The following is an 18386-nucleotide window of genomic DNA, read 5'->3' as shown; positions in this document are numbered from 1 at the left end:
TCCCCAATGCTTCCATTTCAATTTGGGAACAGTTACTTGCAGCTTTGCTCAAGCAAAATCAATGGGTCTTTCTTCACCCGATGACTTGATGTGAGAGACTACCGCTGCTGCATCATAAGAAGATGTGCCACAAGCTATCTACGAGTAACATTGGATCCAAGTGCGTAAGAACTTTAGATTTAAGTAATGCTTCTTTGGCTTGAACAAAAATGTCACTGCATTGATCTTCCACTTCTTGTTCTGGCACAAGAGGTTATGAAATGGTTTCATAAGTGTTGCCAAGTTTCGGACAATCCTTCTATCGCAGTTCAACAATGCCAGGAAGGAACGTAACTGCTTCATATTCTGAGGTGCAGGCCTCTCTATCATGGCCTTTTATTTGATGGAGATTTGTGAAAGCCAGTGGATAACGGAGGATTGGAAGAACTCACACTGGTCCTTACGGACTCTCGGATCATAGTCTCTCAATCTCTGGAGAGTGGGATCCAGATTTCCAAGGTGTTCCTCTCATCTCTTCCAGTGACTAGGATGTCACCCAGATAGCACTGGACTCCGCTCAGTCCAATTGGGATCTGATCCATTGCTCTTTGAAACAGTGCAGGAGCTGATGTGATACCAAGTACCAATCTTTGTGACACAATCAATTTTGCTGAAATGTTGGCCTCCTGCCAATCCCACAAACAAATCATCAATGTGATGTAATGGGTACTGTTCAGCATAGAACAGTGGATTTATGATGACCTTTAAGTTCCACAAATCCTTATGCATTCATCTTTCTTGATGACTGGAACTATTGGCATGGCCCATTCACTGATGCTGACAGGTTCCAAGACTCCTGACTTGAATAAGTCGCTCAAGTCTGCCTCCATCTTTGCGTAATACCATACTGTACAGACTTTGCCATCAAGCACCTTGCCTGGTTCCTCCTTTTATTTTCAGTTCAACTGTAATATCTTTCATGCTCCCTCATTCCCCATTGAATACAATAATGTGTTTTTTAAAAAATTTTAAATTTAAAGTGCCCAATTATTTTTTTTCCAATTAAGGGGCAATTCAGCATGGCCAATCCACCTAACCTGCACATCTTGAAAATGAAATGAAAATGAAAATCGCTTATTGTCACTCCACACGGACAGTGAACCAGGGCCAGGATTCGAACCCTGGTTCTCAACGCCGTAAATAATGTGCTTCTTTAAAATTTTCACGAGGCTGAATTCTCCATTAGTCGTCATGTTGACTTTGGCCTTGTTTAGTCAAATTATTTCCAGCCATGTTAGATCCATCAACACTGATTAGTTTCCTTTGCAACACAGATAGAGAAATCTGTTGATTGCCCATTAAGTTGCACAGCTACTTCAATGTGGCCCTTCAGTGGTGCCACTTCTCCTGTGTGTGTCTTCAGCACTCTCCTTGACGGGCTTAAGGGAATATGTTTATGTTTCCACTTGTAGACAGTCTCTGGCACCAATGAGACTGCTGCCCCAGTGTCAACTTCCATCTTTACTGGCTGTCCTTCCGAAGGTGGAGTGACCCAATATTGGTGTGTAGTACCAGCAGTGGCTATCATATTCGGTGATAATTCATCATCTGTCTGTGAGCCGTTTTTCCTCAACTCTTTTGTACAGCACAGACAAGGTAGCATTGTGGTTAGCACAATTGCTTCACAGCTCCAGGGTCCCAGGTTCGATTCCCGGCTTGGGTCACTGTCTGTGTGGAGTCTGCACGTTCTCCCCGTGTGTGCCTGGGTTTCCTCCGGGTGCTCCGGTTTCCTGCCACAGTCCAAAGATGTGCAGGTTGGGTGGATTGGCCATGCTAAATTGCCCTTAGTGTCCAAAATTGCCCTTAGCGTTGGGATTACTGGGTTGTGGGGATAGGGTGCGGGCTTGGGTAGGGTGCTCTTTCCAAGAGCCGATGCAGACGTGATGGGCCGAATGGCCTCCTGCACTGTAAATTCTATGAAATTCCTCCTTTTATTTTGTTTAAATGCTACCTTGGTTTGTACTTCTTATTTTTGCTTAGAGTTTACTTATTCTTCCTACAGGCACGCTCTGTGTCCTTCTCTTCCACAGCTTTGACATACCATGTTGTTACACAACATTCAACAACAGAAGGCCCTGCTTTGCACATCGGTAACATAAGAACTCGGAACAGGAGTAGGCCATCTGGCCCTTCGTGCCTGCTCCGCCATTCGATGAGATCATGGCTGATCTTTTATGGTCTCAGCTCCACTTTCCCGCCCGAGCACCATAAACCTTTATTCCTTTATTCTTCAAAAAACTATATCTTTAACATTGATCCCTGAGGGACACCAGTAGCTACTGATTGCTAACCAGAGAAATATCCATTAATCACCACTCTTTGCTTTCTGTTAATTAACCAATCCTCTATCTATGCTACTACTTTACATTTAACGCCATGCATCATTATCTTATGCACCAACCTTTTTTGTGGCAACTTGTCAAAAGCTTTCTGGAAATCCAGATATACCACATCCATTGGCTCCCCGTCGTCTGCAGCACTGGTAATGTCCTCAAAAAAATTCCACTAAATTAGTTTGGCACGACCTGCCCATTATGAACCCATGCTGCATCTGTTTAATGGGACAATTTCCATCTGGATACCTCGCTATTTCTTCCTTGATAGATTCCAGCATCTTCCCTATTACTGAAGTTAAGCTAACTGGCCTATAATTACCTGCTTTCTTTCTACCTCTTTTTAAAAAAAAAAAACATGGTGTCATGTTTGGTAATTTCCAATCCGCCGGGACCATCCCAGAGTCCAGTGAATTTTGGTGAATTACATGTACGAATCCTGAGATTTTTGGGTGTCGATTTGGTGTATTCGAGTACATTAACTCAGTTGCTGAGCTTTCTTTGCAACCAGCTCCATTGAAACAGCGATTTCCATAGCCTTCAGCATTGTAAGATTGCTCTGTATCGCTTCGCTGCATGGACCACAAACCAATCTGTCCCAGATACTGTCATTAAGCACATCTCCAAACTCTCAATATTCTGCAAGTCTTTTAAACACAGCCACAAATTGTGTGATTTAAAACATAGAACACCAACCTCTCGGTCCATCGCGTCTGCACCGACCCACTTAAACCCTCACTTCCACCCTATCCAAATAACCCCTCCTACCCTTTTTGGACACTAAGGACAATTTAACATGACCAATCCACCTAACCTCCACACCTTTGGACTGTGGGAGGAAGCCAGAACATCCGGAGGAAACCCACGCAGACATGGGGAGAACGTGCAGACTCCGCACAGACAGTGACACAGCCGGCCAATCGAACCTGGGACCCTGGTGCTATGAAGCCACAGTGCTAACCACTATGCTACCATACTGCCCCTCTTCTTGGTTTCTTTTATGGAATCTAAAGCTCACTGCAATCACCAAGGGTTTCGGCGAAAAATGTGTCTGCAAAAAATCTATAATCTGCTTGTACGTCTTCATGCCTGACCTCAGGTTTCTCAGGAAAATGGGCACAATAATATCTTCAGCTACTTGGTTTGCCTGCGCAAAATAGTCAAAATGCTCAGTTTAGGAGCTCCATTGCTCCACATTTTCATCGATAGGGGTCACAATGCCAAAACCTCGTGCCATTTTTCTACTTATGGAAATTTCCCATAGGCACAATTTGTGTTTTCAGCAGTTACCTTGATTCCCTCACACACAAGGCATCAACATCCGTTACAGCCTCTTACTTATCACAGAATGCTTGGAGTCCCAATAAGACCATAAGACATAGGAGCAGAATTAGGTCACTTGGCCCATCAAGTCTGTATAATCTGTTCTGCAGGCAGATTATCGCTATTCACGTCCACCTCGCCCCTTTTGTCCGGCAGAAGACATTCCTCCATTAATTTTGATGTGGAGATGCCGGCATTGGACTCGGGTGAGCACAGTAAGAAGTCTTACAACACCAGGTTAAAGTCCAACAGGTTTGTAGATTTAGGACTGAGTTTAGGAGGAACTTCTTCACCCAAAGGGTTGTGAATCTATGGAATTCCTTGCCCAGTGAAGCAGTTGAAGCTCCTTCATTACATGTTTTTAAGGTAAAGATAGATAGTTTTTTGAAGAATAAAGGGATTAAGGGTTATGGTGTTCGGGCCGGAAAGTGGAGCTGAGTCCACAAAAGATCAGCCATGATCTCATTGAATGGCGGAGCAGGCTCGAGGGGCCAGATGGCCTACTCCTGCTCCTAGTTCTTGGGTTCTTATGTTATGAGCTTTCGGAGCACTGCTCCTTCCTCAGGTGAATGGAGAGGTATGTTCCAGAAACATTTATATAGACAAAGTCAGAGATGCCAGACAATGCTTGGAATGCGAGCATTTGCGGGTAACCAAATCATTACAGATCCAGAGATAGGGGGTGATCCCAGGTTAAAGAGGTGTGAATTGTCTCAAGCCAGGACAGTTGGTAGGATTTTGCAAGTCCAGGCCAGATGGTGGGGGGGTGAATCTAATGCAACATGAATCCAAGATCCTGGTTGAGGCCACACTTATGCGTGCGGAACTTAGCTATAAGTTTTTGCTCGGCAATTCTGCATTGTTGCGTGTCCTGAAGACCGCCTTGGAGAACGCTTACCCGGAGATCAGAGGCTGAATGCCCTCGACTGCTGAAGTGTTCCCCGACTGGAAGGCAACATTCCTGCCTGGTGATTGTCGCACGATGCCCGTTCATTCGTTGTTGCAGTGTCTGCGTGGTCTCCCCAATATACCACGCTTCGGGACATCCTTTCCTGCAGCGTATGAGGTAGACTACATTGGTCGAGTCGCACGAGTATGTGCCGCGTACCTGGTGGGTTGTGTTTCCACGTGTAATGGTGGTATCCATTGTCGATGATCTGGCATGTCTTGCAGAGATTGCCCTGGCAGGGTTGTGTGGTGTTGTGGCCGCTGTTCTGAAGGCTGGGTAATTTGCTGCAAACAATGGTTTGTTTGAAGGCAAGTAGTGGGAGTGTGGGGATGACCTTGGCAAGATGTTCATATTCATTGATGATGTGTTGAAGGCTGCCTCTGGTCCAGGGCTTTCCAAACATTTTAACCTGCGGAACCCCTAGTAACCTCCCAAGAGCATTGGGGACAAGAGAATGGGGATGAGAAAATATCAGCCATGATTGAATGGCGGAGCAGACTTGATGGGCCAAGTGACCTAATTCTGCTCCTATGTCTTATGGTCTTATTGGGACTCCAAGCATTCGCATAAAGAATTCCCTTTTCTTGCTGCAAAATAGGTGCAAACACAGAAATCAAATGTGAACACGGTTTTTTCTAGCTATATCTATGCATATATTGGAATTAGGAAGGAGCACACAGTCACAAATGCATTCACCAGGTTTCTCCAAGGCCCAGCCATCACCTGTAAGCCACGTGCTGCACCCCTGCTTCTGGCCAATTTGTCTCCTGCAGGGCAGCATGTGGCACAGTGGTTAGCACTGCTGCCTACGGCACTGAGGACCCGGGTTTGAATCCCAGTCCTGGGTCACTGTCCGTGTGGAGTTTGCACATTCTCCCCATGTCTGCGTGGGTTTCACCCCCACAACCCAAAAGATGTGCAGGGTAGGGGGATTGGCCACGCTCAGTTGCCCCTTATTTGGAAAAAAAAATAATTGGGTACTCTAAACTTATTTTAAAAATTTTAAAAAATTTGTCTCCTGCAGTCTCCAATCCGAGCACGAGCTCTGAGCACTGGATGCTGATAGACTGACTAGAAATGGCAAATGGCGTTTAATCCAGACAAATGTGAGGTAGTGCATTTTGGTAGGTCTAACATAGAGGGGAAATATATCGTAGATGGCAAAACTCTTATAGTAAGTCAGAGAGATCTGTGCGTGCAGATCCACAGATCTTTGAAAGTGGCAACACAAGTGGACAACGTAGTCAAGAAAGCATACGGAATGCTTGCCTTCATTGGACGGGGCATTGAGTATAACAACTGGCAAGTCATGGTATAGTTGTATAGAACCTTGGAATATTGTGCACAATTCTGGTCGGCGCACTACCAGAAGGATATGGAAGTTTTAGCGAGGGTGCAGAGGAGGTTTACCAAGATGTTGTCTGGTCTGGAGGGTGTTAGTTTTGCTGAGAGGCTGAATAGACTCGGACTGTTTTCATTAGAAAGACTGCGGTTGAGGGGTGACCTGATAGAGGTCTACAAGATTATGCAGGGCATGGTTAGAGTGGATGGGCATAGGGGCAGCACAGTCATGCAGTGGTTAGCACAGCTGCCTCATGATGCCAAGGTCCCAAGTTCGATCCCGGCGCTGGGTCACTGTCCGTGTGGAGTTTGCACATTCTCCGCGTGTTTGCATGGGTTTCGCCCCCACAAACCAAAGACCTGCAGAGCATGTGGATTGGCCATGCTAAATTGCCCCTCAATTGGAAAAAATTAATTGGGTACTCTATAAATTTTTTTTTAAAAGAGTGGATGGACAGGCACTCTTTCCCAGACTGGAGTGGTCAGTCACTAGGGGGCATAAGTTTAAGGTCCGTGGGACAAAGTTTAGAGGAGATGTGCGAGGCAGGTTTTGTCCGCAGAGTGTGGTGAGTGCCTGGAATGCGTTGTCAGGGGAGGTTGTGGAAGCAGATATATTAACGGCGTTCAAAAGGCATCTCGACAATTATATGGATAGGATGGGTATAGAGGGATACGGCACAAGGAAGTGCTGAGGGTTTTGGCCAAAGTTGGTATCATGACAGGTACAGGCTTGGAGGGCCGAAGTGCCCATTCCTGTGCTGTATTGTTCTTTGAATTTGTTCTTAGCAAATTTGGAATATTTTACCATCTGCTTCCTTTTAAATTTGGATGGTTTTGAAATTATCCTTTCTCTATTATTTGTGTTGGTAATGTCCCTTCCTTGCAGGGTGACACAATTAACCTGATTTAAGTCCTCCACTACCTTTACAAATTTAATCTTCATGAAATCTGGCATTAGCACAAAATCAAGTGTCCCCATGGAAATCTGATGCAAATCCGAATTGAAAAGTCAAGCATATCAGCATGTGTTCGTGACCAGGTACCTGTGGTGACTTAGAGAGACGTGAAAAAATCCTCAGCCCAGGTCCAGTAACCGGCCTATCAACCAAAACCATGCAATTAATCGTGAAAGTTGTCCTGGAGTACATATGTGCATTGAATTAATTAGTCTATCCTGAGGCATGAAAATGGCCCCAATCATAGAATCGTAGAATTTACAGTACAGAAGGAGGCCATTTGGCTACCGAGTCTGCACTGGCCCTTGTAATGGGCACCCTATCTAAGCCCACACCTCCACCCTATCCCCGTAACTGAGTAATCGCACCTCACCTTTTCTGGACACTACAGGCAATTTATCATGGTCAATCCACCTAACCTGCACCTCTTTGGACTGTGGAAGGAAACCAGAGCACCTGGAGCACACCCACGCAGACTCGATGCGAACGTGCAGACCCCACATAGATAGTGACCCAAGCGGGAATTGAACCTGGGACCCTGGAGCTGTGAAGCAACAGTGCTAACCACTGTGCTAGCGTGTTGCTAAATCAATCATATCAACTTAGAGCCAGCTCTGTTCACCAGGGCATCGCTCCTTTCTTCTTAAAGAAAGACCATTACCAACTGGTCATGAGACACTGTTAAGCATTGAGTACCCGTTCGGTGGGCAAATGCCTAACTTCTTGTGCTGCATGATAACCAGCACCGCATGACAGAAAATGCAAGTAATTTTCACCATCCTGTTAGCTCCGATCTTATTAACTGGTAGCTCTGCCAGTTAGAGATGTCGTGCTTCAGCAGCTTGGAAACTGAATAATGGTTTGCAATGAAACTTCACCGAGTCCATGTTTTCATGCCCAGCTTTGCTCCAAATCTCTCCCTACACAGGAGCATTTCCTCATCACCTTAATGGTAAACCTTCAGCATGGTAAAATTCAAGAATCCAAGCCAAGTGTCCAGTAGCGGACCGATTGTCATTGGAAATGTAATCCAGGTATTTGTACAAGGGGTTATGGTGGAAATGTGACCACGGAAGCCCTAGCACCAGGCTGAGTGACCAGTGCCTGCAGGCAGGCACCTCCCACAACAGTGCCTTTCCCGCTTGCCAGAAATTCATTTTACAAATTGGTTCTGGATCTTACACTTGATGTTGCGTAGAGTTGCAAACCATGTTTGTCAGAGCATACTGGAGAAGAGTGGAGAAATCTAAAGGAAGAAATATATACATGGTAAACAGAGTTAATGGAATGAGAATGAATCAAATGTAGTCAAATATGGATAGGCAGGGGAGCAGAGGATGACTCACATCTCATGGTGAAGCAAACTACAAACTACACTAGCTCGGACTTTCACCTGCTCGCTCACAATGCCCTGTGACACCATCTACTGCCTCTTTTCCTTACCATGCTTCCTTTCCTTTTAAGAATTTCTCCATTGCTATGGTGTCCATTTACCAGATATTTTAACATAATGCATCATTTTGAAGCATAATGATGGTTATTACATAGCAAAATATATGAAAGTTTCCCGGGTCTTTGAATATATTTACAGGATTGGGGCATGACAAGCCATGTGATATTGAACGACAAGAATAGAATCAACAGAATGCTGTTCTAGTTGGGTACCAGTCCTTGAGGGGGACCAGCATTTCATAAAGAGGTCCGATAACTGTTTGATTGATTGGCTCTCATAGGTAGATAGGAATGGTAAAATGGGAGAGGGGTTGAGCAGTCGATCTCTGATTAGAGACTTAAACCAGTCTGTGCCTTTGCTTTGATACCACAATTAACAAATTGGATCCAATAGGTAGTATCCTTTGGGCAGCATGACTGAGTCAGTAAAGTTGCTCCCAGAGTTTGTAGCGACTCCATTATGAAATATGCAAATGAGAAGTGGGCTGTGGGATGGGATAACCAATCTCACTGCATGAATATTTTCTAAGACCAAAAGCATCCTTCTAATTATCCTATCCTAAATTCTTTAGCCAAGAGGAGTCCACCAAAGTAGAGAAAATGGCTGTTATGGAGGACGAGGAGGATGAACTGTATTATGACTATTCTGAAGAAGATGAAGATGAATATATTGATGACTGGGAGGAAGAAAGCAGTGAGGAGGATTTGTACAAAAAGGACCATGTCAATGACATGGAAGGTAATTGATGCATTAATCATTGTATAATTAAGCTATTTAGAGGTTTTTAAAAATAAATTTAGAGTATCCAATTCTTTTTTTCCCAAATTAAGGGACAATTTAGCGTGGCCAATCTACCGACCTTGCACATCTTTTGCGTTTGTGGGGGTGAGACCCATGCAGACACTGAGAGAGTGTGCAAACTCCATTCGGTCAGTGACCTAGGGCCGGGATCGGACCTGGGTCCTCGGTGCCGTGAGGCAGCAGTGCTAACCACTATGCCACCACGCAGCCTTATTAAGAGGTTTTTAACTTGCATTTTATCCTGTGGCTGAGAAACAAACAGCCTTCTCTTTGAAGAAAAACACAGATTATCCATTATTTGTTTTGTGTAGCAAGTTATAACAAGGAGCCTTCCACTTATCTCCAGTTTTCTCTTGGAGCAAAGGGTTGGACATTTTGTATTTATTTTTCCAGACTCCTGACACTCTTCTAGCAGTTCATTTCATGAAGTGCAGTGATAAACATCTGCTAAAGTATATTTTGTGAATGCTAATCAAGTTGCAAGTCCTTAAAGTCTTGGTCGTGCAATATCTCAAGTAAAGTTTGAATTGGTGGGTAATATGGCTTGCTATGAAGATGCAACCAGATGAAAATGTCAAAGCAAGGTTTTCTGAACAATGCAGCACGCTATACAGCTATTGAAAAATGGAGAAGTGCGGGATGCCAGGTTATTGCATTTTCTATTCTAAATGGCATCAAGGAGTCCTAGCTAAACTGGAGTTAATGGGAAGCAGGGGAAAACTCTCCGCTGGTTAGAGTCACACCTGGCACAAAGTAAGATGGTTGTGGTGGTTGAAGGTCAATCATCTCAGCTCCACTCTTGGGTTGACAAGTGGCAAGTTACATTTGTGCCACACCACAAGTGCCAGGCAATGACTATCTCTTACAAGAGAGGATCTAACGATCACCCCTTGACATTCAATGGCACAACCATCGTTGAATCCTCCATGATCAACATCCTGGGAGTTGCCAATGATCAGAAACTGAACAGGGCTAGCCATATTAATACTGTGGCTATCAGGGCATGTCAAAGACTAGGAATCCTACGTATCCTAGGTATCTCGCCTCCCGACTCCCCAAAATCTGCCCACCATCTACAAGGCACAAGTCAGGAGTGTAATGGAATACTCTCCATTTGCCTGGATGAGTCAAGAAGCTTGACACCATCCAGGATAAAGCAACTTGCTTGATTACTTCCCCTTCCACAAACATTCAAACCCTCCAGCACCGATGAATAGTGGCAGCCATGTGTACCATCTACAGGATGCACTGCAGTAATTCACCACATTTCCTTCGGCTGCACCTTCCAAATCTACAACCTCTACCATCTAGAAGGACAAGAGCAGCGAATACCTGGGAACCCACCACCTGGAAGTTCCCTTCTAAGTCATTCGTTACCCTGACTTGGAAATATATCACATTTCCTTCACTGTCACCAGGAACAAATCTGGAATTCCCTCCCTAACAGCACTGTGGGTGTACTGACTGCAGCGGTTGAAGAAGGCAACTCACCACCACCTTCTGAACGGCAACTAGAGATGGGCAATAAATGCTGGCCTAGCCAGTGTCGCCCACATCCCGTAAATTAATAAAACAAAAACTGCTCTTCAGGGGCCAGAAGGCAGGTTTACCTGCCAACAGTGAGTGCGCTCTCACAGAGGGCCAATAGAAGGCCCTCCAGGTCTGAAAGGGCATCAATGGGTGGATAGAGAGCAGCTGTTCCCCTTAATTGAATGGTCAGTTACAAGGGGACAAAGTTCAAGGTGAGGGGAAGGAGGGCTCGGTGGGATTTGTGGAAAAACCTTTTTAACCAGAGGGTGATGACTGTGTGGAATCTACTGCCTGAGAAGATGAGGTGCGTGCCTCTGATCCTTTAAAAAGTACCTGGATGAGCACTTAGCACGTCATAACATGCAAGGCTGTGGGCCAAATGCTGGCAAATGGGATTAGTTAGACGGGTCAGGTGGTTTTCATGCATCAGTGTAGATTCGATGGGCCAAAGGGCCTCTTCTGCACTATATTATTTGTAATTCTGTGGGGATTGAACCAGAGTTTATCTCTATTCATTATGCATATATGTAAGAGAAGAGTAGAGATAAACTCTGGTTCAATTGTACCTTTTGTTGTATGCCTTTTGTATTGGTATCATCCTCAAATTTCAGCACCACTCTGAACATATCTACATTATTGATGTACACAGTGAGCCAAGGTGAACTCAGAACTGAACCAAGTGGAGCACTGCTACCAACTTGTAATCAGTCTGGAAACACTGTCTTATTCTGCTTGCTTTGTGAACACAATTTCATCCAATTTATTTTTGCCTCCTAATTCTAAACACTTTATTTTCCTCTCGTAATGCCCCAAGTGGCATATGTCAAAGACTTTCGTACAGTCCTCATACACAACACCCATTTAATTTCCTCATCAACTGTGTCTGTTATCTCCTCGTAAGATTCTATAGTTTGTCAAGCACAGATGTCCCTTTTGAAATCCAAGATAAATATTTTCTCCTTTATCCAGATGTATGGTAATTTCATCCTTAATTAGAGACTCTTGAAAATGTACCCAGCTAAATGGCTTAATGTTTTAAAATGACCGTTCTACAGTCTTCCAGCACACTTCACTCGAGTTGAAATCTGAAACATAATTTCTCGAACCATTACCATTTCCTTCTCATCCCACCAAGGAAGATGGTAAAACTTGAATCAAACTTTTGGGGCAGCAGGGTAGCATGGTGGTTAGCATAAATGCTTCACGGCTCCAGGGTCCCAGGTTCGGTTCCCGGCTGGGTCACTGTCTGTGCGGAGTCTGCACGTCCTCCCCGTGTGTGCGTGGGTTTCCTCCGGGTGCTCCGGTTTCCTCCCACAGTCCAAAGATGTGCGGGTTAGGTGGATTGGCCATGCTAAATTGCCCGTAGTGTCCTAATAAGTAAGGTTAAGGGGGTGTTGTTGTGTTACAGGTATAGGGTGGATACGTGGGTTTGAGAAGGGTGATCATTGCTCGGCACAACATCGAGGGCCGAAGGGCCTGTTCTGTGCTGTACTGTTCTATGTTCTATCTCCCATTGGGATTCTCGGATGAATTCCATTGGACCCTAATGCTTTGGCTACTGTTAATCTAACTATTCTACCTCATTTTCTTTCCATTTATCCATCCTTTCACTGCTTATCTCACACTCAACCACTACGCAATTTATTTTGTCCTTGATACCCTTCTCTCCAGTGACAATTAATACAAAATATTTGCTGAACTCTTTTTTTAATCACCATATATAAATTGGCAGCTTCTTTCCCACTACTCTTATCTTCATCCTTGAGCAAATGACTCCTGTCTCTCACCATTTTTCTTCCCTTCATCACCTTCTGTCTTCAATCCCCCTTTCTTCTACCCCTTGTTCTTTTTGTCCTTTTGACTTCCTCTTTTCCCTTTCTATCTTTCCCTTTTTTTGTCCTCTTTCCCTGTTTCTCATAGAACAGTACAGCACAGAACAGGCCCTTCGGCCCTCGATGTTGTGCCGAGCAATGATCACCCTACTCAAACCCACGTATCCACCCTATTCCCGTAACCCAACAACAACCCCCCCCCCCCCCCCCCCCCCCCCCCCGAACCTTACTTTTTAGGACACTACGGGCAATTTAGCATGGCCAATCCACCTAACCCGCACATCTTTGGACTGTGGGAGGAAACCGGAGCACCCGGAGGAAACCCACGCACACACGGGGAGGACGTGCAGACTCCGCACAGACAGTGACCCAGCCGGGAACCGAACCTGGGACCCTGGAGCTGTGAAGCATTTATGCTAACCACCATGCTACCGTGCTGCCCACTTGCCTTTCCTCTCATTAACTCCCCCTTTGCTGTCTCTTCAGCGTAACTTTGATTTCCTTAATCTCGAGTGAATATGCTGTCTGCAATTCTTTTTAATAAATCTTTGAAAACCAACCTGAACTTTTGGTATCTTTCAGCTACATTGACTTGAATTGCAATGTTCGCTGGACAGTTTGAAGTGGTTTCAGAAGTTGCCTTGTCATCGTTTTGTACTTTTTTGCTTTGCCCCAATTGACTCCCTGCAATTTATTTCATTCCACATCGGATCTAGCACATTCAAAGTTTAATACCAAAATTCAGAGCAGACAAGTGCCAGGAGTTGACAAGATGGAGTTTCTGCTTGTTTTCTATTTCCATCCATAGCTCTCCCTCTCGCCCACTCAAAGTGGAAGCTGCTATGCCTCAGGTGGGAACCAGTTGGAGTACCATGTGAGGATGTGTGCAGTTCAGAATAAGAAACAGGCTTTAGATTTTAAAATAATAAAGAATCAACATGTACATGGGAAAAATCGCAAGGAAATTCCTACAAAGTTTCAATATTGCAATGGTGCAAGTGAGGTGTACTGCCTTTTATGAGGAAATTCATGCCTAGCTGATTTGTCAGGTTTGCCTTGAATCATCATTACACATGAATTTTGTCAACTTGCTTCACCATGGAAAAGAAAGGGCTGAAAAGTTGTTGACACCCAGGCATTACGACAGAAAACAGTAGCTTGCTCCCTGTTACACCTTTTGGTAGAATTGTTGATGCAGCACAAAGTGAGGCTATTTGACCTATTAGGCCAATGCCAACTCTGAGAGAGCATTTATCTTCTTTCCCTGTAAACTTTTAATTTTTTAAATTTTATACAAGCACACGTGCACCCACATTTATATACATAATCGATTCCCTTCTGAAAATGATTATTAATCTGCATCTTCCACTCTTTCAGGCATTGCATTCCAGATCATCATTGCTTGCTGCATAAAATTTTTCTCCTCATCTGCCGACAGTGCTTTGTGCTAGTTTACATGTTCCAGAGCAGCTGGCAGGAAATTTCAGCTGCATTCCTGTCAGCAAGATTGATGCAGAAACACCTTAATCATGCAAGATTTGATAAGCATGATAATAAGCATGATTCGGAAAAGCATGTAGATGTGGAGAATCACAGAAATGCTTGAGTCCTCATTTAAGAATGCAAAGCGTATAAGCCAGCAAGGGCAGAACTGCCTATTCGTGCCAGGCCAGGATCCGCATGCGTGACTTTGGTCATGTGCCGGCACTCTGTGGTTATCCTGCCCTGAGTGGGCACTATGTGCGGTTATCCTGCCCTGAGTGGGCACTATGTGCGATTATCCTGCCCTGAGTATGCACTGTGTGCGGTTATCCTGCCCTGAGTATGCACTGTGTGCGGTTATCCTGCCCTGAGTATGCACTGTGTGCGGTTATCCTGCCCTGAGTATGCACTGTGTGCGGTTATCCTGCCCTGAGTATGCACTATGTGCGGTTATCCTGCCCTGTGTGGCACTGTGTGCGGTTATCCTGCCCTGTGTGGCTCTGTGTGCGGTTATCCTGCCCTGTGTGGGCATCACACTACGTAAATTAATTCCTGAGTCATGTTGTTTGGAAATCTGCCTTCCCAAGGTTGATCCCATACTTGTTACTATGTCCAATCCTGTGTGATTTCAGTTTATTTACGTAGTGTACCCTGTTGCTTTGCCTATAGGATCTGTCCAGGATTTGTTTGCCTGTAGACATCTCTCATGCTTTGTCCTGTTTCCATACAGTTGTCTGCTCACAGGAGGCTATGACTGGTCCCTGTCGGGCCATGATACCTCGCTGGTATTTCAATGTCAGCAAGAAGAAATGTGTTCGGTTCGTTTACGGAGGTTGCGGAGGCAACAGAAACAATTTTGAATCCGAGGAATACTGTACGACTGAATGTAAACAAATGAGTAAGTCAGCCATTTGCTGAAGCAGCCTACCTGCTTAGTACCAATCTCCCCATACCAATCAATGAGTTTACCTAATAACCCACCAATCTTTGTGATTTATAGTTTCATTTTATCTGTCTCGGACATTTCTGTCACCTTCTTCTAGACCAAGAACTCTGTTGGTGACACTAATTTCCTTAGACATTTTTCGTACATTCTCTGTAGTGCCTTTTTGTCACCTTTGTGTGTATGTGGGCAGTTGGCTTTGCTATCTGTATGTCCTGATCAACCTTTTTATTATCTAAGCTAATTGTAGAGAGGAGTGAATTGTTTTGAGCCGGTTTAAAATCTGTTTTGCTTGCATGGAAAATGCATGAAACACACAAGGTATGCGCAACTCGAAATCATGGACAAGTTCCAGGTACTGTCTTGGTTTTAAGATGTTTTTATTTGCAAATATAGAACACATCTCAGGTTCACATCCTTCAGTTACCAGTTACTCCAGCCAGCCATGCTGCTTCTACTTGGCCAGTACTCACCACATGTGATGTACTGCGAACAAACAATTATTTTTTTTAAAAAAAAATAATTTTTATGCAAGATTTTCAACAACACATTTTCTCCCCACGGTTAAAGTAAACAAGGTGTAAATTTACACAGAAACAGAAAAAAGAAATCCCCCCCCGATACAAAGTAATAAATTAATGACGAACAACAATACAAGGAAGAAAAACATAACAAGCACACAGTCGCAAAAATAAACCCCCTTAACAAACCCCAAACCCCCCCCCCCCCGTACCATCCCCCACCCAGGTTGATGCAGAGACTGACCACTCTAATCTTTCGCCAGGAAGTCGAGAAAAAGTTGCCATCGCCGGAAGACACCTTGTACCGACCCCCTCAGGGTAAACTTGACCCTTCCAGCTTGATGAACCCGGCCATGTCGTTAATCCAGGCCTCCGAGCTCGGGGGCTTCGCGTCCCTCCACTGTAAAAGAATCCTGCGCCGGGCTACTAGAGACGCAAAGGCCAGGATGCCTGCCTCTTTCACCTCCTGCACTCCCGGCTCCGATGCTACCCCAAAGATCGCGAGCCCCCAGCCCGGTTCCACCCTGGAACCGACCACCTTGGACAGAGTCCCCGCTACCTCCTTTGAAAACCCCTCCAACGGCCGGACATACCCAAAACATATTGGTGTGGTTCGCCGGGCCTCCCGCACCTGTCTCTCTCCTCTCCCCCCCCCCCCCCCCCCCCCAAAAGAACCAGCTCATCCTGGCCCCTGTCATGTGCGCCCTATGCAGCACCTTCAGCTGAATTAAGCTGAGCCGTGCGCAAGAAGAGGACGAGTTCACCCTTTCCAGGGCATCCGCCCACATCCCAGCCTCAATCTCTTCCCCTAGCTCCGCCTCCCACTTCACTTTTAGCTCCTCTACCGAGGCCTCCTCCTCGTCCTGCATCATCTGATAAATTGCCGATATCCTACCCTCACCGACCCACGTCCCCGAGAGCACCCTATCCTGCACCCACCTAGACGGCAGCAGCGGGAACTCCGCCACCTGCCGCTTAACAAACGCCCTGATCTGCATATACCTGAAAGCGTTCCCGGGGGGAGGCCCCACTTCCCTTCTAACTCCTCTAAAGTCGCAAACTTCCCATCGAGGAAGAGGTCCCCAATCTGTCTGATGCCTGCCCTGTGCCAACTCCCAAACCCACCATCCATCCTCCCCGGTGCAAACCTGTGATTGCCCCGTATCGGGGCCCACACTGAGGCCTTCACTTCCCCCCTGTGCCGCCTCCACTGCCCCCAGAATTTGAGGGATGCCACCACTACCAACTCGTGGAATATCTTGCCGGGGAGAGTGGAAGTGGGGCCGTCACCAAAGCCCCCAAACTCGTACCCACACAGGACGCCACCTCCAGCCTCTTCCATGCGGCACCCTCCCCCTCCATCACCCACCTGCGAATCATTGCCACATTCGCAGCCCAGTAATACCCACACAGGTTGGGCAACGCCAAACCGCCTGCCTCCCTTCTTCGCTCTAGGAATACCCTCCTTACTCTCAGGGCCTTCCGCACCCACACAAACCCCAGAATACTCTTATTCACCCTTTTGAAAAAAGCCTTCGGAATCAGTATGGGGAGGCACTGGAAAAGAAACAAAAACCTCGGGAGCACCGTCATTTTAACCGACTAGACCCTGCCCGCCAAAGAAAGCGGCAGCGCATCCCACCTCCTGAACTCTTCCTCCATCTGTTCCACCAGCCTCGAAAAGTTGAGCCTGTGCAGGGCTCCCCAGCTCCTAGCTATCTGGACCCCAAGATATCTAATGCTCCTCTCCGCACTCTTCAACGGGAGCTCCCCTATCTCCCTCTCCTGGTCCCCAGGTGCAACACAAACAGCTCACTTTTCCCCACATTGAGCCTGTAGCCCGAAAAGTCCCCAAACTCCCCAAGTATCTTCAACACCTCTGGCATCCCCCCAGCCGGATCCGCGACGTAGAACAGTAAATTATCTACGTACAACGATAACCGGTGCTCCTCCTCCCCCCCCCCCCCCCCCCCCCCCTCCCCCGCACAATCCCCCTCCAGTTCTTCGAATCCCTCAGCGCCATGGCCAAGGGCTCAATCGCTAACGCGAAGTGCAGGGGAGACAACGGACACCCCTGCCTCGTCCCCCGGGAAAGCCGGAAGTCCTCCGACCTCCTCCCGTTCATCGCGACACTCGCCACCGGGGAGCTGTACAGCAACCTCACCCAGCTGATGAATCCCTCACCAAACCCAAACCTCCTCAGCACTTCCCACAGGTAACTCCACTCCACCCTGTCAAAAGCTTACTCCGCATCCATCGATGCTACTATTTCCGCCTCCCCAGCCACCGGCGCCATCATCATAACATTAAGCCACCGTACATTGACATTCAGCTGCCTCCCCTTCACAAACCCCGTTTGGTCCTCATGGATAACCATCGGGACCACATCTTCCACCCTTTTGGACAGTACCTTTGCCAACAACTTTTCGTCCACCTTAAGGAGCGAGATCGGCCCGTAGGACCCACACTGGAGAGGGACATTGCCCCGCTTCAGGAACAAAGAGATGATTGCCCTGGACATCGTCGGGGGCAGAGCCCCCCCCCCCCCCCCCCCCCCCTCCCCTCGCCTCGTTCAGGGTCCTCACAAGCAGCGGGCCCAGCAGATCTGGAAACTTCTTGTAAAATTCCACCAGGAACCCATCGGGTCCCGGCGCTTTCCCTGTTTGCATGCTCCCCAGCAGCTCCATCAGCTCCTCCAACTCGATTGGGGCCCCCAGACCCTCCACCCGCTCCTCCTCTACTCTTGGGAACTCCAGCCTATCCAGAAAGCGGTCCACTCCGCCCGCCTCCCTAGGGGGCACTGCCCGGTACAGCCCCTCGTAAAAGGATCTGAACACCCCATTTATGTCCCTGCCACCCCGCACCAAGTTCCCTCCTGCATCT

General features: G+C 46.6%; 1 protein-coding gene across 3 annotated transcripts in view; it reads left to right on the top strand.

Annotated features, from left to right (window-relative positions):
- Positions 1–18386, top strand: part of aplp2 (amyloid beta (A4) precursor-like protein 2) — a 133928-nt gene that overhangs the window by 60069 nt on the left and 55473 nt on the right. For 2 of the 3 annotated variants that reach the window (XM_038778411.1, XM_038778410.1), the window contains exons 5-6: positions 8966–9132; positions 14770–14937. In XM_038778411.1, coding sequence (XP_038634339.1) covers positions 8966–9132; positions 14770–14937 — 335 coding nt within the window. The remainder of the gene's footprint in view (positions 1–8965; positions 9133–14769; positions 14938–18386) is intronic. The other variant, XM_038778412.1, reaches the window with a different exon arrangement.

The sequence above is a fragment of the Scyliorhinus canicula genome, chromosome 19 (genome assembly GCF_902713615.1).
Source record: "Scyliorhinus canicula chromosome 19, sScyCan1.1, whole genome shotgun sequence".
Taxonomy (NCBI): domain Eukaryota; kingdom Metazoa; phylum Chordata; class Chondrichthyes; order Carcharhiniformes; family Scyliorhinidae; genus Scyliorhinus; species Scyliorhinus canicula.
Note: the sequence above shows the minus strand (reverse complement) of the source record. Positions and strands in the feature narration are given on the sequence as shown.